Source organism: Macaca nemestrina, chromosome 13 (assembly GCF_043159975.1).
Source record: "Macaca nemestrina isolate mMacNem1 chromosome 13, mMacNem.hap1, whole genome shotgun sequence".
Lineage (NCBI taxonomy): Eukaryota > Metazoa > Chordata > Mammalia > Primates > Cercopithecidae > Macaca > Macaca nemestrina.
Genome location: NC_092137.1, coordinates 112,658,543 through 112,682,012, shown reverse-complemented (window position 1 = coordinate 112,682,012; position 23,470 = coordinate 112,658,543). Strand labels below are relative to the sequence as shown.

Genomic DNA, 23,470 nt, shown 5'->3' with positions numbered 1-23,470 from the left:
AGCTGTTGATAATACTATTAATTTATAATACTGGGAAACTGAGCTTCCCAAACACCTATCCCCAGACAAAATCAGTCATGGCATTCATTCCTTTACAGCACTTTACATCTCAGATCAGGGTGCTCAGCACGCCTAAACCGCAAGCCCAGACCCTGGGGAAATACCTGCTTCATGTAGGCATAGCACATGGTCTCTGCGACACGTTTGCCTTCATCATAGCAGGCCCGAGGTCCTATTGGATTCACGTGGCCCCAGTAATCCTCACTTTGAGGGTGGACTTCAGGATCTACGATGGGAGAAAAGTGAGACTGTTTTCATCTTTCCTTTTTCCAGTTCATATCAATAATGCATATTTATGATGCAAAAGGGAACTTTGGAAAGACCCATTTAGAGATGGAGAGATGTATTAAAGAGGCCACCTCAGGTTTCCGGTCCATTCTCTAAGTTCCAGTAGGACACGATATTAAGCAATGACATTTTACTTACAGGGGAAAAAAAAAAGAAAAAGATCAGGTCTCCCAATTTTAAGTTTTCCCTCTCTTCCGTAAATTGTTCTTCACTTTTAGAGTGCTATGCAAATTACAATTAAATAGAATCTATGTGAAGAGATACATGGTTTTGTTTTATATTTATAAAATCAATAACTGGAGCAAAACATGTATTTATTGAAAAAAATGAAAAACGCAGCATCTGTGGAACATGATGACTTTGACATGTGCCATCAGCAGAACACATTGAGACCTGTGACGAGACAACGTGGAGGCTCCTGTAGGGCAGGTGGAGGGATGGGGTGTTCCCTGGCAAATGGGAGCCTGTTCTCCTAGCCCTCATTTTACACTCCCAATTCCTGTTTCTCTAGCGTATAAATCAACCACGCTTTAAGACATACCAGGGGAAGAGATTATTGGAAGAAAACAAGTAACAAATTCTCTTATTCACACGAGTATATTTCTGGAATGTGAATATACATCTAATTTATTTAGTACACCTAGAATTTTATACACACTTGAGTACAACTATGATATAAAACGTGTAAGTCTTTGCCATGAAATCTGGACAAAAAGATGCACTGTTATAAATTCCCATCTTGTTTATCTTACCCCTGAAGTCTGACTTGGGACTCAGTGGGCCTGAGCAGGTGCAGGGAGGCAAACAGACAGGTATCCTGCCACATTTCTGCTCAGGGGATCCCTCTGGGTCAGCACAGCCTCCGCGGCAATGCAGAAGTGTGCTGCAAAGAAAGGTCTATGTATCTGCTGCTGTGGTTTAAAACTCCCTTTCGAAGGGCAAACTTCTCACTGCTCAGTGGGAGAAAAGTTCTAAGGAAACGACTTCCTGAGAGAAGGGAATCATTGACTTAAATTCACAGAATGGACCAGAGGATTGATTTCAGACCTTTTTCCGGGGCTCTTTGACAAGAGCTGGGCAAGCTACACTCCAAAAGAGATGGTCATAAATTGGACAAAGGACAAGAAAGAAAAGGCTGGGTACGCCCATCTGTCCCTGGACAGGCACCGTCTGGACTGAAATGCTCAGGACGGCAAGCTTCTAAATAAGTCTCCTCACAAAATCACCGTGGAAAAAAACAGGGAAAACTTACATTGTTAACACGAAAGTAAAGATCCAGAGCCAAAAATAATTTCCAATCATCTCCCCTTTCCAGCATTCTGTGAGGCTAAGGCACTAAGCAAACGCTCCACAAAAGTTTACTTTGGTTGTTCAAGGTCAGAGGAGAGCACTTGGTGACTTCCACAAATTACATTCTCAGTTATTTAGGAAGCCTAAGGAACACAGGCTCCTGTCAGACACGCGGATAATAAATGAGACAAGTGGGGGAAGCAGGGTGGCTGTGGGAAACATGTCACTGTGCTCCCCTGGACAGACACCACATCCCACAGGTCGGGAGGGGCACGCTCTGCTCTTTTATTAGTAACCGCTGAGGACTTCCAAAACGTAGACTATGAACTACCTTTTCATAGAGATTACAAAGAATACCACTGCATTGAGAAGAACTTCTCTGTTGCTATGTTTTTTCATTCCGTTTCCTTACTTAAAAAAAAAAAGTTTCTTCTGATTTTGCCCTCTTACTTCCTTCTCTCGTCCACAGTAAGAATGTAAAATAGAAAAATTGCATCATACCAGGACCTGGCTTCCGCTGCATCAGCGAAGCAGTTCTCCTAAACCCTGCACACTCAGCTGGTTTGGGGCTGAAGAGAAATCAATACGAATTGGAAATATAGCCCCTGGTCCCCACTCCTCAACTCCTTCCCAGGCAGTGAAGGAGAGGGAGGCTGTAGCTTGGTAAAACAAACTCATGGGTGTTCTGACACTACCTGCTTAAGGTTCTTCCAGAACTCGTTATACAACACGGGAGGCAGTAAGCGCATGTCTCTTCTCCCAGGAAGCCTTAAAGGCCAGCCCGTGAGCTCTTGGGAGGTCAGGCATGCAGCACGCATGACTCACATAGAAGAACGACACGTGCAGCCAAACAGGTAAAAAGATAGTGTGATTTCTGGGGTGTTTTCAGAGCAGAATGGCAGAAACACTTCCGTGGAATCATAAATGGTGGGTCTTTATTGGCCAGGTGACAGGGTGCAGTGCTCCAATGATGTGTGATCAAATGAGAGGTTGTCCCACCGGGCAGAGGAGCTTGGCAACCGGGGAGGCTGACAGGTAGCCTCTTGTGCACAGGAGGAGCATGGGCGGGCTGAGTCTCCTCAGAAAAGAACCCTGGACTCTTCCGAGACAGGATGAAAATAGACCAAGGGCTGGAGTGAGCGTACCCTGAGAGAGCCCCCTACTCACCTCCATACACCTCCGATGTGGAGGCCAGGAGCAGACGGGCGCCGACTCGTTTTGCCAGCCCTATAGAAAGCAAAGACATGATAAAAGAGACTCGATTTACATGTGCGGGCACATTTTTTGCTGGCCAATTTAAGCAATGTTTTAGTATTAAAGACATTTAATTATCTATTCAATTATCTACTCTTACTGCATCTGCTTTGGCACCAAAATAAACAAAACAAATGCAGTAAGAAAAACATAAATGGATTCTCAGAAGGCCAGTATTTTGTTGAATACTGTCATAAGCAGGGCCAAATGCAGAATCCGTTAGTTTGATAAAGTGTGATTTCAGGAGTTTCCTGAGGCACTCCTCTGCCCCCAAATATTACCCCATATTGTACTGGGTAACTTTCCCTTGGTTGGCAGAAGGCAAGGCCCTTCTCTCCTTAACTTCCACAATGGTCCACCTGCCACTTCCTGAACATGTCCTGGGCTCTTCCAACTGCCCATGCCACCCTGTCTGGATAACTGTCCACACATTCTTCTTCCTCCTTTGCGGTTCAGCTTACACAGCACCTTCTCCAAAGCAACTGTCACATTCCTCAGTCCTGCTTTGAACCCATTCCCTGGACTGACCACTCACATGTAACTGACTAGAACATCATTATCTACGGTAGTCAAGTAAGTATGGAAAGTCTTCCAAACTCATTCACAGAGTCCCAGTGTACAGAGGTTCATTACAGGCTCCAAGAACCCCCCTGACCTTCATTAACCCTGTACTTAAGACAGGGGACATACCCCATCCCCAATCGCCACTACACTAGACGGGGGCTGTGTGGACACCCCTCAGCTCTGTCCCCCACACAGAGCAGGGGCCAACACATGCCCACAAAGCACTGCTAGGAGGGTGAGACAAGCTAGGCACATGCAGCCTATGTGCGCTTCTGGGCGAGGCTGGTGGGGGTGGAAGGATTCTAGCGTGCGGGAACCAGAGGTATTAGCGTGTCCAACAATGTAGTAGCCTCAAAATGAAGGACCCTGAGATCTTTTTCTTCCTGATTAAATTTTTTATTTTGAGATATTTGTACATTCAAATTCAATTGTACAAAGCAATATAGGGACCTTATGTATCTTTTACCCAGATTCCTCCAATGCTAAAACTTGCAAACTAGATTGTGTCACTATCAGGACATTGACATTGATATGATCGGTGACTATTTCCACTGAAATGGACATTGCATTGATAAAAGTGATAGAGCATTTCCATCTCCACCAGGATTCCTCACACCGCCCTTCTGCAGCCTCTCCTCTCTCCCTCCCACCTGCTGACCCCTGGCAACCACGAACCAATTCTCCATGTCTATAATTGTGTCATCTCAAGGAAGATACACAAATGGAACATGACCTCTTGGGACTGAATTTTTTCACGGAGCATATTTCCCTCAAAATCTATCCAAGCTGCAGTGTGTATCAACAGATCCTTCCTAATCTATTGCCGTGTACAATTCCAGGGGATATATGGATGTGCTGCCGTTAACCATTCACCTATGACAGGACATTCTAGTTGCTTCTCGTTTTCGACCTCTACACAAAAAGAGTTGCTATGAACATTCATACAGGTTTTTATGTCAACATAAATTTTCATTTCTCTGGGAGAAATGCCCAAGAATACAATTACTGAGTAATATGGTAGGTGCGTATTTAGTTTTTTAAGAAAGCGTCAAACTGTTTTCCAAAGTGACTATACATTTTATATTCTGAGTTATTTCCAGTTTATAGTTTTCTCTGAACTTTGGTCACAAACACACATCACAAATGCAATGTGTTGTATTTCAAAAACAACCGAGTTTAAAGATGTTGAAACTAGGACTACTTCTGTATCACTTTCATGGAATGACTTACGCAGGATCTACAGAGGCAACTGTCAGGGAGTGAAGCCAAGGGAGCTATCCTGCTGCTACAGTGTCTGGGGGTTACGAAAAGCTTTCATCAGAGGAAGAAGTCTAGCACAGGGTCTGGGAGGCGGGCAAGTTACATAGAGGAAAGGGTCTCACCAGGAAGAAGCCAGGCAAAGTTCATGGCATCTTATCCCAAGTGCAAGATGGCTAATGACGGCTCCTCTCCGTTCAGAATACAAAGTCCAACGTGGGTTTCTTTCCAGCCTACCAATGGTCTCCCTTCGCCTTTTGTCAACATCTCTCCTGGAGCACTCTATACCATTCCTGCAAGGCCTCCACATTCAATCTCAGTCATAGCTCAAGCCCTAGCTCGAGTCACTTTTGCATTTAACTCTAATAGCATTTTGCTGAGGCCTCTCTTTGGGAGCCTTTCCCACCCTACTAGGTATCACCGACACTTGTGCCCATTCAGCAGCCCCCACCCCCCATGGGGCGCCGAGTGCAGAAGAGCCTGAGGGTAACCCCATCTGAATCTGCCCCACAGTGACAGGACCCATGGGCACAGTGACTGCATCCCCTAAGTAGGAAGAACAAATGGAATCTCTCTAAACACCAAGTGCATGATGGGGTTCCTCTACGGTCTAGTTCTGGTATAATGCAGGGGTAGGCGCTTGTGATGGCAAGAAGAGGGCACCACGTACACCTCTAAGCAGAAGCAGCAGCACCCTGTTCTGTCTGGGACCAGAGCAGGGGATGGTAACAAAGAAGATAAAGCTCTTTCCAGACAGGAAGAATGAATCATCTTACTCCAAACAACTTGACCCTTGTGATGGTTCATTTTATGTGTCAACTTAGGCCACGGGATGCCCAGGGATCTGGTTGAACATTATGTCCGGGGGTGTCTGTGAGGGTGTTTCCAGAAGACAGGAGCATTTGAAGCTGTAGACTGCGTAGAACAGATGGCCCTCCCCACTGTGGATGCATCATCCAGTCCCTTACAGGATTGACTGGAACACAGAGATGGAGGCAGGTCGACTGCTTACACAGAACATTGATCTGCCCTCGGCTCTCCAGTTCTCAGGCCTTGGAACTACACCCCTGGCTTTCTTGGTTCTCCAGCTTGCAGAAGGCAGACGGTGGGACTTCTCGACCTCCATAATCACGTGAGCCAATCCCTCGTAACTAATCTCTTTCTCTAAATCTCTACACATCCTATTGGTCTGTTCTTCTGTAGAACCTTGACTAGTACCACCCCCTAAAATATTGTGTCTAAGAGAGAAACCAATCTCTGGCTGTCCTTTCATTATCTTGACTCCATGTTTTGTTCAAATCAAAATTTAGTGCTGTATTTCCCAAGTCTATTTGCAGAACCTGTATTAAATGTTCCTACACTTAAATCCATCATTTACTTGCCATTTTAAAAAGCGGTTCCTTTCTTTCACTTTGCAAATAATCAAAACCCCGAGAGTTTTTTGAAAAAAACTGTGCCAAATTTAAGCATGCCTCCAATTTTAAACATTAATATGTGCATACTACCCAGAGCTATAAATCTAAGGCATGTCACTTGTGAATATACACATATGGCCACCCTTAACAATGCTCTCTCTTCCATCTTTCATGAATGCGAACCCTGAAGTCCAATCTAGGGTAGGTACTCCATCTTGATAACATCCCATACAGACGTCTCCATCCATTCCTTCAAAGAGTGCTACTGAAACAACCGTGTGTAAGGCCATGCCAAGCCAACCTCGGGATGAGAGCCACCACTGCCTCTTTCCAGCATGAGGCATGCCACTTATCCTTGGCATTCATCAACTGGTTTCAGAGGAGAGGAGGAGGGGAAGGCTGGGTGGTCACTCCCAGGGGATCCTACACCAGGGTGCTGCAGCCTGATTACTATGATGCATGAAAAGTTAGAATATCTCCTCCATGACATATTCTGATGATAAATAAAGTCACACTGAAATAACACTGCAAAACTGCCAAATACCACAGGCAGGGCGATAAGGGATGATAAGGGACCCAGATCAAACTCTAGTAGAAGATTCAATGTCCTATGCTTATAATCGTCTAAAATATTCCCAGCAAGAGCCAAAAAACAAGAAAATGACAACTTACCCAACATGTTTAATGTCCCAATCGTATTGGTCTTTAATGTCTTGATAGGATTATACATGTAGTTTGGAGGGGAGGCTGGAGATGCCAGATGGTATATCTGGTCAACTAAAGGAGACAAAACAGAAGCCTATTACTTAAAAACAAAACAAAACAAAACAAAAACCGCTAAAAAAAATACTGACCTCCTAGGATATACACTGTATAATAAATGTATTAGTCTATCTTTCACCGAAATCATGTTATTTTATTCTTTATATAAACTAATTTACATTTGTAATTAGAAAAAGGTTAAACAAAAATAGAAAGTCTAATTATCTGGAAACAAAAACATGTGCTGGGTCAGTTATTTGAGTCTGTTCTTGTGTAACCAGAGTCAATTCGATTACTGAGTTGATTGTTTTCTGAAATATTTGTCCCAGATAAAGCACTCAAATCAGAAGGAAGACTGATATTTTTCAGACACAGAATTAAGCATGAATTTTTTTCTTAGTTTGTGAGGCAAATATGACTTAAAACCAAAGACACAGAACTATGGGAGAAAGTAGCCTTTCCTTTGTTTTTATGCATCCTGCATACATAAAACCAGACCCTGAGACCATGGAGAGGGAGGGAGACGGGGTTTTAAAGCCATGAATGGCAAAGCAATTCAGATTCCACACAACCCCTGCTCCTCCTGCACAGGCATTCACTTTAGCATCACTACCCGCAGCCCTCCAGCACCGATCCACGTCAGGCAACACCGGCACACAGCAGAGACGCCTTTGGGGACCAGCCTCTCACTGTGGAGTGGCAGCAACAGACACACACACGGGAGCAATGCCATCCTTTCAGACAAAGTCCGTGTCATGCCATTCTACTTTCAGCCACTGGTGAGGAAACATATCCACCATCCACAGGAGAGTGAGGAACAGGGATCTGAAAGCTCTGCTGCCAAAATGAGTCCTCCCTTGCACATGGATGTGTCAGAATATCTGCAGGGGCCCCTCTGCCCGGGCCTTCCGGGCTCCTCCTGACCAGGTAACTGCTGCTGTCTTCCCTTTCCCAATGCTAGGAATGGAAGAGCTGAAGATCAAGCCTTTGAGTCGCAGCAGGTCAGTCTAGAGGTTCTCAATCAATCCTGACTGTGCACTAGTCCCCCAGTGAGGTAATGCCTGGGTCCCTAACACCCTGAAGCAAGCTGGGAGACTCTAGACCTTCATATATACACACACACACACACACACACACACATACACACACATATATACATGCATATATACATATATGTACATATATACATACACATATATACGTGTGTGTGTATATATATATTTTAACATTTGAAAGTCAAGCCTGAAAACCAGTGAGTTCATTTAGAAATAGAACCAACACTTATGGGAAGAATAATCTTTTTGTAAAGAGAACTGACAAAACCCAAAATCTTTAAAATTATTGATGGTCTGTCAAGATGCAAGTTCGCTGAAAGGATCTGTCCAAGTAAAAGGAAATCCCGTGACTGCTGTTCCCACCCCCACAAGTTATTCTGAGCTGAAAAACCGCTAAAAATACGAACTAACATTCTATTATACAAATTGTAATTTAACAAGATACCTTTTAAAAATCAGTTTTCACAAAGTCCCATAATTCTAAGGCCAAGCTATCTTTTGCAGTTTCCAGCTAGGTCCAGCACAGATCGGGTCAGTTCCTGCACACCTGCTTCCAAGCTCCAGGGCTGCAGGTAGAAGCAGCAGACCATTAGCCCCAGAAACAGGCACTGTGCTGCCTCCTCTGAAGATGACTCCTCATACCCACTGCCACTTTGGAGCGGGACTGTGCCAAGTTCAAAACCAAATGAGGGCTGGGCACGATGGCTCATGCTTGTAATCCTAGCACTTTGGGAGGCCGAGGTGGGTGGATCACTTGAGGTCAGGAGTTCGAAACCAGCCTGGTCAACATGGTAAAATCCGTCTTTACTAAAAATTTTTAAAAAATAGCTAGGTGTGATGGCGGGCACCTGTAATCCCAACTACTCAGGAAGGTGAGGCAGGAGAATCACTTGAACCTGGGAGGTGGAGATTGCGGTGAGCCAACATGGCGCCATTGCACTGCAGCCTGGGCAACAAGAGCAAAACTCCGTCTCAAAAACAGAAATAAACAAAATTTTAAAACTAAAATCAAAATTAAAAAAAAAAAAGAACCTCGCCAGACCTTCGGAGCTGAGTACGACACCACAGACTCCGCTCAGGTGTGCGAGACCTGGAACCTGCTGCCACCTGACTCACACTCACGGGCATTTCTGCTTACACAGACAGGGTCACCCTACGTTCCTCAAAGAGAGTCTAAACAACTCTGCATGAGCTGTGATCTAACACAACAAATTATGCATCACTATCTTTACTCGAGGTGACAAGGTAGGCAAGGAAAGACAGGAAACTGCATGAAAGGCTAAGAGGGAAGAAGTGTGCCTTGAGAGAACAGGAAACCGCCCCGACATCAAACAGAAAGCCACTGTCATTAGCCTCGCACGCCTCCCTCCTCATCTGCTCCAGTCCTGGCTTTCTTCTTCAAAGCTCAATCCAGACGTCAGTCTCTGTGGGAAACCTTCTCACTGCCCTTGGTCAGAAATAACCCCTTGCCTGCACCGCTAGTCCACAACGGCTCAGCGCTGCCTTGTCCCGAGATTCACACATGCCTTCCTCACTAGATGATGAACTCGCCAAGCACAAGACGCAGGCCTTTCCCCTCCTGATGCTCTCCACAGTGTGGACTCTGCAGGGAGGGGAGGCCCCCTCGGTCACCCACAAACGCAGACTCCTGAGCTCACCGCAGGTCTCACGCTTCAGGATTTCCAGGAGGCCCTGGAAACCTTCCATTTACAACAAATACCCTTCCATGGTGCTCTGGCCCAAGCCAATTTGGGAACAGGGCTCCACAAAAGTTAGCTGAGAGAAGAACTAAGCGTAAACTGGGGTTTTTCCATCCCCAAAGGCCAGTACATCTGGTTCGGGGTTTCTTCCTCATTGGACAGGTCAGTCCCACTGCTGCTCCGGAAGGCTGAGGGCTGCCCCGTCAAACTGTCGAGACGTTCAGTTAAGTAGCGGCGCTGCTGCATCCTCCCATTTGAGAGGAAACTGAACACTCTATGAAAATCAAAGTTTCCCACCACCCGCTCTCCTCTGAGAATGTGTTCTTCCTGTAACGTTAACAGTAACTCCAGTTCCTATCCTAAAAAGGGCACTGCAGCAGAGTCTGTTGGTTAAGTAGTCTGCTGAGCAATTCTGAAGGGGAGAAAAGAGGGGAAATTCAGAACAGGGGCAATAACCAGCAATGAGGGGTGCCAGGTAAACACGAAGTAACATTAGTAACAACTGGCTTCAGAATGTAAATGAAGCAGCGAGGCTAACCCTCTAACCCTCACAACCCAGGACAGAGGCCCTTGGAACATGTCAGCTGCACAGTTCAGAGTACACCACACATGAGCTTCATGTTCCAAACTCCAAGCTGAGGTGGGGAGAGGAAGTCAAAGGGGGACAGAAAGGCAGCCCATTCACAGGTGCCCACACAGCCGTTTCAGAGACCACTCAGAGACCCTGCTGCGACCTTTCACATTTACAAAGCCATGTGCTGGGAGTTCAGCTGGAAAAACAGAAGTCTCAAGAAATGAGCCTAAAAGAGCTCCAATTAATGATCAGCGGCATTCCTACCAGAAAGCAGGGTAATTTTATGTTGGGAAGAGGCTGAGTAAGGGCACGGCTGCAACTTGCTCGGCCCTTCTGTGAATTCTGACCAGGAAAATCCAACCAGTCAAACCACGAATGAACTCCCTATAGGGTCTTAGGTTGAATTTCACTGTGCCCAAAACCCACATAAATGACACATAAATAGGGAAGAAAAAAAATCACCGCAGGAAGAGAACAGCTCGGAATAACCTGAAACCACTGTTCAGAACACATCGGAGAAATCAAGCATTTTCTTCTACCAAAAAAACCTCTTCCACAGAAAAACTGACTATAGCTTCCACTCTTTGGTTGATTTTCTTTTTAATTTTGTCTTAAGTTAGTGACATAGTCTGTGTCAAGCCTCATTCTGGGCCACTCCCACGCTCTACGAAACTGCCAAGGGCCAGTTAAGGATTTGTACCATGAGACTGAAGACTAAGGAAACACTAAAATGCAAAACAATGGGTTAGTTCTTTCTGTGAACTCACGTGATTATTTAGCATATACTCAATTCCCATCATAAAAGACACTTACAGTCGAATTCTCTTTTCCTACACTCGAGTCAGAGGTTTTACAGAAATACTCCCCAATGAGATGTTCCTCTCTGCAATGTGAAGCCTCACAGCATGGCCCTCGTCTCCGTCTCCAGAAACAGTATTTAGGATGGAAAACGGGAATGAAGAAGATACAGAACTTCTCAAAGTATAAAGACCAAATTTCTCTCGGCACAAAGAAGCAAAACAGCAAGATTTTCCCTTCATTTCATGTCAAATGTATTTACTTAGGGCAAAGGCTGCGCACACTAGAAACCGGCTCGGCCGCCGGGAGCTGGGGTTGCCCGCCAGTGCTGTCGGCTGTTCTGAGCGAGGGGGTCACCTTCCCTGTGAAGCCACCGCAGGGGAAAGAATTTCCAGTGTCCTAGGCTGCTCCACAGGAAGCCTCCACAGCTCCAAATTAAACAGAGGGAGATCTCTAAGAGCCGCCACTGCAATTTTATTTACATTTGCAATATAAACTGAAAGCTGAGAAAAAATTTTCTAAATGATACTTCAACAAAAATATTCTAATCGGAGCTGCATGCTTTAAATGTCTACATAAACATGGACTCAATCCCCTTGGCAAACACTGTTCCCACTCCTCCTCTTTAGGGGGGGCACCCAGGGTTAATGGCTTGGCTCTCCTGTCTTCCCTCTCCTGGTGCCCCCACCCCTAGCCCTCCATAGGAACCGAGCATCCAGGCAAAAGGCAGGTAATGGAAAGGACTCCACGTCTTGGTTTCCTCACCTAAAAAATGAGGAAAATAGCTGCCTACTTCGCACAAGTATTGACATAATTAAACCTGCCAACCATAAACAGCAATTAGAATAGCACTTGGAATATAGTTAAGGGTTAGCTATGGACACTTCCTTCTTTTATTTTCCTGGACCTCTTCAACAGAGATACTACAAGTTCCCAGTACTGGTCTTCCCATGACACAATGCGCATTTCTGCCTTTTCCTGTTTCCCATGGAAACGCTGGTCTCAAGATCACTATTTATGCAGATGGTGGAAAAGTAAATTGGGACAGTATTTCGGGGAAGCACAGGTGCTCTGTAGCAGGACCCTGGGAAAGCCAGTGTACTATGAAAATGATGACAGAGACACAGATGCGTGGCTTTCTGAAGCATGGTTTATGATGGCCCCAAACTGCAATCAACCTAAAGATCCAACAACACAGGACTAAGGAAATTACAATATATTCATAAGAAGGCAACTTGCTAACAAGTAATGTTGAGGGGAAAAAAACCCGTGTCTTGGTAAAGAGATCTAGCTAGTATAGTCACAAAACAGAACACTAAGCAGCTGCCAAAAAAGGTCTCTATATATGATATATATGAAAGATCACCAGGACACAGTAAGTGGAAGACAATAAGATTCAGGATAATACATAATAGGTTATATAAAAAGGGAGAACTATAAATACCTATTTGTGTTAGTTGGGTCACATACAAACACTGCAGATGAATACAAAGAAAGGATCAACAGCTGTTTCCTGAGGAGAGCTGAGAACTGGCAAGAGGAAGACTTTATAGTTTTATCTTTTCCATTTTTATGTTTATTATTTATTTATTTATTTTTGAGACAGGGTCTTCCTCTGTCACCCAGGCTGGAGTGTGGTGCAGTCATGGCTCACTGCAGCCTCGACTTCCCGGGCTCAAGCAATCCTCCCACCTCAGCCCCCTGGGTAGCTGGGACCATAGGTACATGCCACCACGCCTGGCTAGTTTTTGTAGAGACAGGATTTTGCCATGCTGCCCAGGCTGGTCTGGAACTCCTAGACTCAAGCGATCTGCCTGCCTCAGCCTCCCAAAGTACTGGGATTACAGACATGATCCACTGTGCCTAACCATCTTTTCCATTTATTTTTTAAAATAATTGAACCATATAACCATATTACCTATTAAGCACGCTTTTAATTTGAAAAAAAAAAATCACATTTAGGAAAACAACTGGATGTTAGCCTCAATGGGTTTTTTGTTTTTGTTTTTTTGAGATGAGGTCTTATTCTGTCACCCAGGCTGGAGTGCAACGGCACTATCTTGGCTCACTGCAACCTCCGCATTCTGGGTTCTAGTGATTCTCATGCCTCAGTCTCCTGAATAGCTGCGACCACAGGCATGCACAAGCACGCCCGGCTAACTTTTTGTATTTTGGGTACAGACTGGGTTTCACCATGTTGCCCAGGCTGGACTCAAATTCCTGAGCTCAAGTGATCCACCCTCTTTGGTCTCCCAAAGTGCTGGGATGATAGGTGTGAGCCACCGCGCCCAGCCAACTTCCTCAACAGTTTGTAGAAAGATTAAAAATAATTTTCTATTTGCTTTGTAAAATACCTTTCTACATTTTCTTTAACACGTATGTATTATTTTCATCATGAGGAAAAAAGATTCTTTTGAAAAGAGAAAAATATTTCAGACTCTCTTCCATCTCATTCTTTATCAAATATATAAACAAGAAACCTAATTCTTTCATTTAGTTGAAAGTATGTTTAATCTCTCTTGAGATTTCTCCTTTGTCCCATATGTTATGTAGAAGTTTGTTGTTTCATCACTAAATATTTTTGTAGTTTTCCAGGTATCTTTCTATTACTAATTTCCAGTGTAATTCCACTCTGGTCTGAGAGGACACTTTATAGGACTCTATTCTTTCGGGTTGGCTGAGGTGTCCTTTATGGCTCAGAATATGATCAATCTTGGAGAATGTTTCATGTGGGCTTCAAAGGAAGGTACACTTTGGCATTGTTGGATGAAGTGGGCATTGTGAGGGCAGAAAGAGTGAAGAGATGGAGGGGGCAGCAAGCGGGAAATTATCAAGGGCACAGAAGACCCGATGCTAAGGCTGAGGACCCGCTGAAGGAGAAAGTAGAAAACAGGCTTCAAACTACAGAGGCAGAGAAGCTTATCTTATGCTCTCCCAACATACATGCCAACTGAGGGAATGCAAGACTCCGAACAAAGGACAAAACAGCAATTATTTACTGTATGACTTCATTCAGTGTGTGGGCGTGTGTGTGTGTGTTTGCATGTATGTGTATGTTTGTGTGCGTGTCTTACACACAGTCACAGAATTGGTGGAAATGGCCTAGAGCAGCTATGGTATCAAAGCTCGCAGTTAAAGAAGATAATTTACTTATTAAAACACCATTTTTATTAGGTTCTGGATTCTCGGTAGTACTGAAATTATATGAACAACAGTGTCATAAAATAAATATTTTTTGCCATGTGCTAAAAAAGAGAAGAGAGTAGTAATATTAATAGGTATCATTTAGGGGAGGCCCAGGCGGGTGGATCACAAGGTCAGGAGATTGAGACCATCCTGGCTAACACGGTTAAACCCCATCTCTACTAAGAAATACAAAAAAATTAGCCGGGCGTGGTGGCAGGCGCCTATAGTCCCAGCTACTCAGGAGGCTGACGCAGGAGAATGGCGTGAACCCGGGAGGCAGAGCTTGCAGTGAGCTGAGATGGCGCCTCAATGACTGCACTCCAGCCTGGGTGACAGAGCGAGACTCTGTCTCAAAAAAAAAAAAAAAAGGTATAATTTGGGCAGCACTTAGTGAAATGAGGGCCCAGTGCTGTGCTAAGTCCTCACAGTAGTTTTCTATTGCTGCCTAATCAAATTCAGAGGCTCAAAAAATATCCACTCACGATCTGATCTGACAGGTCTACAGGACCAGGCACCGTGTGGCTCAGCTGGTTCTTGGCTCTGCCTCCCCGCAGGCAGAAATCAAGGTGTCAGCAGGGCTGTGTTCCTTTCTTCAGAGGATGATTCAGGATGATGGCAAAATTCAGTTCCCTGAGGCTGCAGGACTGAGGTCCCCTTACAAGCTCTCAGCAGGCAGCTGGTCTCAGCTTCCAGAGGCTGCAACACTCTCCCGCTCACGGCTCCTTCAAAGCCAGCCAGGGTAGGTCAGGTCCCTCGCACACTGCAAACCTCTCCAGCTTCCCTTCTGCCTGGTCTCCCCGTGGTGTCTCTCCTATCCAATCTCTCTACCTGACTCTTCCATTCTCTGTTGCTGCCTTTGATGCTTCATGTGACTATGTGGGGGCACACCCAGATAATCCAGGATCATCCTCATTTTAAAGCCAGCTGGCTCATAACCATGATTCCATCAGCAAAGTCCTGTGACAGCACCACCTAGCATCTTGGGTTGAACCATGGGAAGGGGCATCTTAGCAGGGACCTGTGAGAATCTGCCTGCCAGGCCCTGTCACACGCATGACCTCAGTTAACCCCACAGCAATCCCAGGAGGAAGTCCAAGAGGAAAGTGAGCCCACTGAGCTATAATCTACATGGCCTCTTACACTTTACAAAAACTACAGCTTCGCTCCAAAATGAACCCCAAACAGCTTACATAATTAAATGTTTAAAAACGAAGCAAAAAACCTACCAACAAAATAACACCACGGCTGCTTTCTAAATATTAAATAGTCATCTAACCTTGGAATGGTTAGAGCAGAAAGAGAACAGAAGAAACAGCAAAAGGGATATGAACAGATGACACTGTGTTAGAAAATTTCAATCAAACGAAAAGGCAAAAACTTTGCCTTTGTGGGAAAAATGCTAAATACAAGCCCAACAGTTAACATTCCTATTACAAAGAACTCATACTAAAAGAATATTTTTTAAATGGACTAACAAAACCATTTGTATTTCTCTGATGAATTAACATGTTAAAGTCTAACCATATTGAGTAACCGGAGAAATGTACATTGAACCACTGGTTTTCTATCAAATTAGCAAGATCAAGGGACTGGCAGAGTGCGTGCTGGTGAGGACCTGCTTCCTGGTTCATATATGCATATTCTCGCCATGTCCTCACACGGTGGAAAGGCCAAGGGGACTCTCTGAGGCCTCTTTTATAAAACCACTAATCCCATTTGTGAGGGCTCTGTCTCCATGAACTGGTCACCTCCAAAGGCCTCACCTCCTACCACCACCACTGTGGGGCTTGGGATGCCAACATATGAATTTGGGGGGACACCAACATTCAGATCATAGCAGATGTGCACTACAGGAAAGTTACTTCGACAGGTCCACGAAGTTCAGGACCAGGGGTGCCATGTAGGAGAGAGGACAGCTATTCACACTGTTATAACCACTCGTTACCACAGAGACTAGGACAGCACCTCACACACATTGAGACGTTTCAAAAATAAAACCCAACATAGCTTTCAACGTGCTGAGCCAGACAGCTCACCCTCAGGGATCCCGCAGCTCGGGCGAGGCCACCTGCGTAGCTCTGAATAATAACAAGGTGCAGTTTTCACTCACCCTCGATGTAGAGGGGCTCTACCACGTCGTGGTTAATCAGCTCGAAGTTCTCATGTCCGATCCAGTGCTCCACGTTTCTCTTCCTGCCCGTGAAGAAATTGTCCACCACGGTCACCTCGTGGCCGTCCATCATGAGTTTGTCAGTTAGATGGGAGCCCACGAACCCTGCGCCTCCGGTTACCTGCATCCGGACAGCGTGTGCGGAACATTCCCAGAAAAAGCACATGAGAACACAGTGAGGACCAGCTCCACGGAGAGACATGTCTGGTGTAGCCACGACTTAAAACGCAGGAGCAAGGCGGGGAAGGGAGACAGCAAAGGTTTTAAGGTAGCACCTTGACTCTCACTGCAGAACAAAGAGGTCACACTATCTCCAAACTCCTAAGCAGCCTAAAATTTCAAAATCCTGCTCTGGGAAGAATACAGAAAAATCGTAGTTACAAATTTCAAAATGTCTTCGCTGACAGAGAATTTCCCATTAGCCAAAGGTTCTTGTTTTGTAACAAACGGGATGCTGGGCATAGCTCACATGGCTTTAATATTACTGCTGAGAACTTTAAAAATTACTTTATAGAAAAAGCGATCTGCAAAATGCAGAGATTTGGTGAACTACCCACAAAAAAAACTTAATATTTAAGTGAGATTCAAAAACCGCATGAAAAACGAGTATCTTTTAAATTGTTTACGAGAACAAATTAATAAGCAATACATGCTGTTTGTAGACTAAAGTCCTAAACGCCTAAGTCCACTGTGTGTTTAATTTCTGAGTGGTGATTTGAACACAGTGTGGTATCCACTCCCAGCCACAGAGCACGATGAGGCAGCTGTGAGGGGTCTTGACAGAAACTCGGTAATAACAAAACCTAGACCCCTGCAAAGGTGAAAAGTCAACCGCGCTTGAAAAATACTTTTAAGTTGAACACAGGTATTTCATTCCAATTAAATGGTGTAACTGGAGGAGGATAAAGGGAATTTCATCTGGGGGAAGGTTATAGGCAGTGGGAGTGAAAAGAATAGGCTCAGAAAACAGACTTGACACGTGCAACTCGATTCTCTAGCCTGCTGTATCCTGTTCTCTACTCTGCCTTCTCTTCACCAAAATTCTCATTCATTTCACCCTTCTGTTTCAAACTGAAAGAATTAATAGGAAGACAGCAATCCTTTCTACCTAAAATAAAAGTACACAAACTCCTAGGTCTATGGTTTTAAAACATGTAATTCTCCATGAAACTCCTGTTTAAAATAAATGAAATCTCACACACGATGAAATATTCACCACGGGTGAGAGAGTAAAGCCACCTGGATTTGGCCAGAGTGGTAGCTCACACCTGTAATCCCACACTTCGGGAGGCTGAGACAGGCAGATCACTTGAGATCACGAGTTTGAGACCAGTCGGGCCAACATGGTGAAACCCCATCTCCACTAAAAATACAAAAAATTAGCTGGGCGTGGTGACACACTCCTGTAATCCCAGCTACTTGGGAGGCTAAGGCAGGAGACTCACTTGAACCCAGGAGGCAGAAGTTGCAGTGGATCGCACCACTGCACTCCAGCCTGGGTGACAGAACGAGGCTCCATCTCAAAATAAATAAATAAAAAAATAAGTCACCTGGATGAAAAAGATCAAAAATGGCAGAGGAGAAGGGGAGGGTATAAACTAAAAATGACATCTGAGTTGGGTGCAGTGGCTCATGCCTGTAATCCCAACACTTTGGGAAGCCAAGGTGGGTGGATCATTTGAGGCCAGCTGTTTGAGACTAGCCTGGGCAGCATGGTGAAACCCCGTTTCTACTAAAAATACAAAAATTAGCCACACGTCTATAATCCCAGCTACTATGGTGGCTGAAGCAGAAGAATCACTTGAACCTAGGAGGTGGAGGTTATAGTGAGTTGAGATCACACCACTGCACTCCAGCCTGGGTGACAGAGCAAGACTCTGTCTCATAAATAAATAAATATCCTAAGTCCCCCCAACTGAGTGGACTCCCTCTTGGCCAAAGGGAATCCCAGAGAAATCCGAAAAGCTGTGTTCCCAGTCATGATGTGAAAGGAGATTGGACATGCCTCACTATACTTTATCTTTTGGAGTTTAGACGTAACTGACCAACGTTAATGTTAAAACAGAGATCATAAACAGGACCTAGGGTCGTGCCAGACAGGAGCTAAGTCACATCCCTCCAGGTCACTCTGACCCAGTGTATTGGTGAACAGACTTCCTTGTCACAACTTAGATTCCTTTCTGCTGACTCCAAAGTTTTACACAAAGATTTACGCCTTTAACCAATTACAAAGTAAAAAATCTCTGAGCCAGCGAGGTCAAGGCTGCAGTGAGCGGCAATTGTGCCATTGCACTCCAGCCAGGGTGACAGAGAGAGACCCTGTCTCAAAATAAATAAATAAATAAAATAAAATAAATTACATAATCTCCTAACCCACCTATACCTATGAGCTCCCACTTCAAAACAGCCTGTCTTTTTGGGCCAGACCAATGTAAAGCCCCTATATATTGATTTATACCTCCTTGTAACTTCTGCCTCCCTAAAATGTATATACTGTAATCTGCCTGCCTCGGGCACACTTACTCAAGACTTCTTGGTTTTGTGTTTCCTGGGGCTGCAGTTACTCATACTGGCTCATAATAAACCTCTAAAATATTTTAGAGTTTGGTTTTTCAGTTAACAAGGCCAACCTCAAGAATAACCATCCCTTAACCACCACATAGATATTACATATGCTCTGATGAAATGTGAATCAAATGGTTAAGATAGGATGGGTGAGACCAGGCATCCTCATGCTTGATAGCTTTCACTTGGCTTTACCAATAGCAACATTTTCCAAATCCTCTTTGCCTTCAAGATAAGAAACTGACACCCAGAGAAGTTATGTCTTTGACTAAAATCCTCAGAGATCACTAGCTGGGATAGACGAAAGCTATACTCTTTCTAATTACATGCTCTCTATTGCCTGTCAATTTGTCTGGTTTGTGTTTCATCTTAAGAGCTCCCACATTCTACTGCTATACCTGAACAATGACTATGAAAAAGGATTTTCCAGAAAAATAATTGAAATTCAAAGTTGACTCACCACTACAGCTTAACTCACAGGATGAGATTTCATTTTATCTTCATGTTACTGCATTTTTCCAAGTTTTCCATGATTTTTACAGTTAAAAATTTGCAACTTTTAAAAAGAAATTTAGCCCCTTTTAATGTAACTGTTTCTCTATATGCAAATATTTCTGAAAACAAAATGTTCAGTGGCATTCTAACATCATTTCTGTGCCCAAAATACCTGGCAGCCAGTTCTGAGATATCAGAGATGCAGCATATTAAACTATATGTGATCATCTCCAACATCTCACTAGTCTTAGTACTGAAATAAAATTGTTGGAAGCACCTTGGCTTGACTAAAACGCAGGGGAATTTTCTTTTTTTCTGAAGTAATTTCCTTCTACCTAAAATACTTAAGATTTATATAACATAGCTGGATGGTTATGCAATTTTTTATCCTAATCAATGTTAGCCCACTAGGCAAGTGTTTCAAATAGAAACAAATTTGGTGAAAGCTTAGCACTTACAAAGCTCTATCAGGAACACTAATCACCAAACCCAAGGATACCCTTTGAGTAACAAGGAGCTAATACCCAAAAGAGAATAGGAGAAAAGAAGTAAGACCTCTTACAATGAGATGGATTAGAACTTACACAGCTTTGCATGGCTTTCTAGTATAGGGGTTTGTCTCAGTGTGCTTTCTGGCTCGCTCTTGTGGGTGCCAACAGGCAGCTAAAATGGTGTAGCTCAAGGTCAGCATTCAAACTTGTGATGCTTAGCAAATTAGCAAAAAATCAAAAAATGCATTTCAAAGCAAGCCTTCTCTTTCTGTTGAAGCTGTTCTAAGGCTTACCAATTTGCTGAAAAGGCTTCAAGTTATAGCAACAATATACCAGACTCATAGGCCAAATGCCTCGGAAATGCGACTAACCTATGAAATGGCAGGTGAGGGGGAATAAACTAAGTCTGTTTGCTGTGGTGATGTGTAAAGCAAAATAAATGCTACAATACTCAGCATCGACAGGAAGATCATTGCACGTGTACATAATAAAATTCATGGCAAGATTTTGCAGCATTCATGTATCAGTGCCGCTGTGCTTTTAATGTGTCCACCAAAAGCAGGTTTTGGTAATTTAATCCCCAGTGTAACAGTGTTTAGGCCATGAGGTGAAGTAAATGGATTAATGCCATTATCAGAGGAGTGAGTTTGTTATCGTGGAAGCGTGTTCCGCATAGAAGCATGAGTTAAGTTCCTTTGGTCTCTCTCTTGCCCTCTCTTTACCCATCCACTATGTGATGACATAGCAAGAAGACCCTCACCAGATCACAACCCCTTGTTCTTGGACTCCCCAGCCTCCAGAGCCATGAGTCAATAAATTTCTGTTATAAATTACCCAGTCTTAGGTACTCTGTCATAGCAGCACAAAAAGGATTAGGACAGAAAATGGGTACCAGGGAAGTGGGATGGTTGCTTATGCAAACACCTGAAAATGTGGAAAAAGCTTGGGAACTAGGTAATGAGTAGAGGCTGGAAGAATGTGGAGGTGCATGGTAGAAAAAGCCTAGACTTCTGTGAATGGAGGGTTAAAGAGACAGTGGTGAGGGCTCAGAAGAGAAGAGCCATGGGGGAAGTCTGGAACTTCTTAGAGATTACTTGTAATATGGTTGTGGTCAGAACAGCTGGAAATATGGACAGTGAAAGTCATTCTGATGAGGTCTCAGATGGAAATGATGAACGTATCACTGGAAACTGGAGTAAAGGCTATCCTTGTTACAAAGTGGCAAAGAACTTGGCTGAAATGTGTCTGTGTCCTCTGGCTTTATGAAGGCAAAATTTACAAGCCATGAGCTAGGATATCTGGTGGAAGAAATTTCTGGCAAAATATTAAAAGAATTGCATGACTTCTTTTAACTACACAGAGTAAAATAAAAAATGGTTTAAAGACAGATTGTATAACTAAAAGGGAAAGAGAACAAAAAAAATTTTTTTTAATCCCCAGCTTTGCCATATAAAGAATGAAAAAGTGTGGGAGAGTGCAGACAACTGACTCTTTGATACACAGATTAGCATGGCTAGAAGGAAGCCAGGTTCTGTCCGTTAACACAACGGGAGAACGACCCTGAAGGCATTTCAGAAATCCTCCAGGTAGGTTGGGACCTTGAGGCCAACGTTTCCAGAGAGGTGCTCAAGGTCAGCATTCATTGCTCTGTGCTGCCACAAGTCTCTGCTCCCCTTAACACTCCTCAACCAGCACAGCTGTGGCTCCTGCCAGTCCAGGCACAGCTCAAGCTACCACTTTGGAAGATACAGGCTGTGAACGGTGGCGGTGTCCATGTGGTGCTCTAATTCTGCAAGTGTGCAGAATGCAAGAGCCATGAGAACATGGCTTCTTCCATCTAGATTTCAAAGGATGTCACAAATAGCCTGGGGCGGGGTGGGAGGTGGTGGGGGGCCGGGGCGGGGGTAGGCAGAGACTCACTGCAGTAATACAGCTGCCACCAAGACTCCAGAACTGTAAAGCCACCAGCATGTAACACCAGCCTGAGGAAGTTACAGGCACAGAACTCCAACTCATGTGAGCTGCCAGGTGGACTGAGACCAACAAAGCCACAGGGCTGGGGCTCCCAGAGGCCTTGGAGGTCCAACCCCTACCCCAGACCCCAGTGTACCCAGGACTCAGGCCATGGAGTCAAGAAAGATGATCCGGAGCATTACGATTGAATCTTGTTTGCCCTGTTGGGTTTTGGACTTACTTGGGACCAGTTACCCTGTTCTTTCCTATTTCTCTCTTTTGGAATGGGCATGTTTACCCCATGCCTGTTCCACCATTGTATTTTACAAGTAGATAACTTGTTTTGATTTCACAGGCTCACAGTTGAAGGGGAATTTGCCTTCAGATGAATCATGCCTTGAATTTTACCCAAATGATGTTTAGATGAGACTTTGGACTTTCGAATTGGTGCTGGAACAAGTTAAAATGCTGGGCTACTGGGATGAAATAAATACGTTTTGCATGTGAAAAGGACATAAATTCTAGAGACCACAGCCAGAATGCTATGGGTTTGAATGTGTACCCCCAAAAGCATGCACTGGAAACTTAATTCCCAATGCAACAGTATTGGGAGGTGAGGCCTGATGAGAAGTTATTAGGTTATGAGGGCCCCACCCTCATGAATGAATTTATGTCACTATCGTGGCAGTGGGTTATGTGTAAAAGGATGAGTTGGGTCCCCTTTGTCTCTCTCACCCAGTCTCTGCCCTTCTGCCACGGGATGATGCAGCAAGAACACCCCTTGATATTGGACTTGCCAGCCTCCAAACCATAAGCCAACACATTTCTACTTACAAATTACCCAGTCTCTGGTAACCTGTTACAGCGGCACAAAACAAACTAAGAAGAGTAGACTACCAGATTTGTGATCGGTCTGACAACACGGCAACAAAACATTAGAAAAATTAATTTGTCTATGCTACTTGAGACACTAATGTATTTCCAAATTCATGCTCAAATGCATATGCCTTTTTGAGGCAATAGAAATAACCTCAAAAGAGGGACATACAAGTATTAACAGACTTCAGAGTCTGCTCACAGCGAGTTATGTAAGCCATCTCAAAAAGGTAAGAGACTTTATGTAACTTCCAGAAGAATAGAGAGATTATATGGGGCAATAGTCTAATATCAATTCAGGAGTGACAATAATATTTTAGGGATGCAAAGTCCTACAGCCTAGGTGATGGGTAAAAGAACAAACCAACCTGTGTACTAGTCATTTCAACATCAAGGTCATATATAAATCATTTCTTGTAGAATTGCAGTGTAAAGTGCTCCACAGACCTGTTCCCCAAGGAAACAACCATAAATGGTCCAAATTATTTTTTTAAATAACCAGTAAAAGTCTCTGGAAATTGTGCTAAGCATGTACAGCAAATGAAGTAACATGTATTCAAGAAAATATAAAATTCACTTTGGGAGGCTGAGGTGGGCAGATAGCCTGAGGTCAGGAGTTCAAGATCAGCCTGGACAACATGGTGAAACCTCATCTCTACTAAAAATACAAAAATGAGCTGGGCATGGTGGAGCACACCTGTAATCCCAGTTACTTGG

General features: G+C 44.1%; 1 protein-coding gene across 6 annotated transcripts in view; it reads right to left on the bottom strand.

The window, feature by feature from the left end:
• LOC105490170 (UDP-glucuronate decarboxylase 1) overlaps positions 1 to 23,470 on the bottom strand; it is a 113,423-nt gene that overhangs the window by 48,583 nt on the left and 41,370 nt on the right. For 4 of the 6 annotated variants that reach the window (XM_011755547.3, XM_011755548.3, XM_011755544.2 and 1 more), the window contains exons 6-9: positions 16,314 to 16,494; positions 6,801 to 6,905; positions 2,806 to 2,865; positions 165 to 286 (exon numbers count right to left, since the gene is read on the bottom strand). In XM_011755547.3, coding sequence (XP_011753849.1) covers positions 165 to 286; positions 2,806 to 2,865; positions 6,801 to 6,905; positions 16,314 to 16,494 — 468 coding nt within the window. Of the gene's footprint in view, positions 1 to 164; positions 287 to 2,805; positions 2,866 to 6,800; positions 6,906 to 14,685; positions 15,548 to 16,313; positions 16,495 to 23,470 lie in introns of those variants that run through there. The other 2 variants (XM_071077170.1, XM_071077169.1) reach the window with 2 other exon arrangements.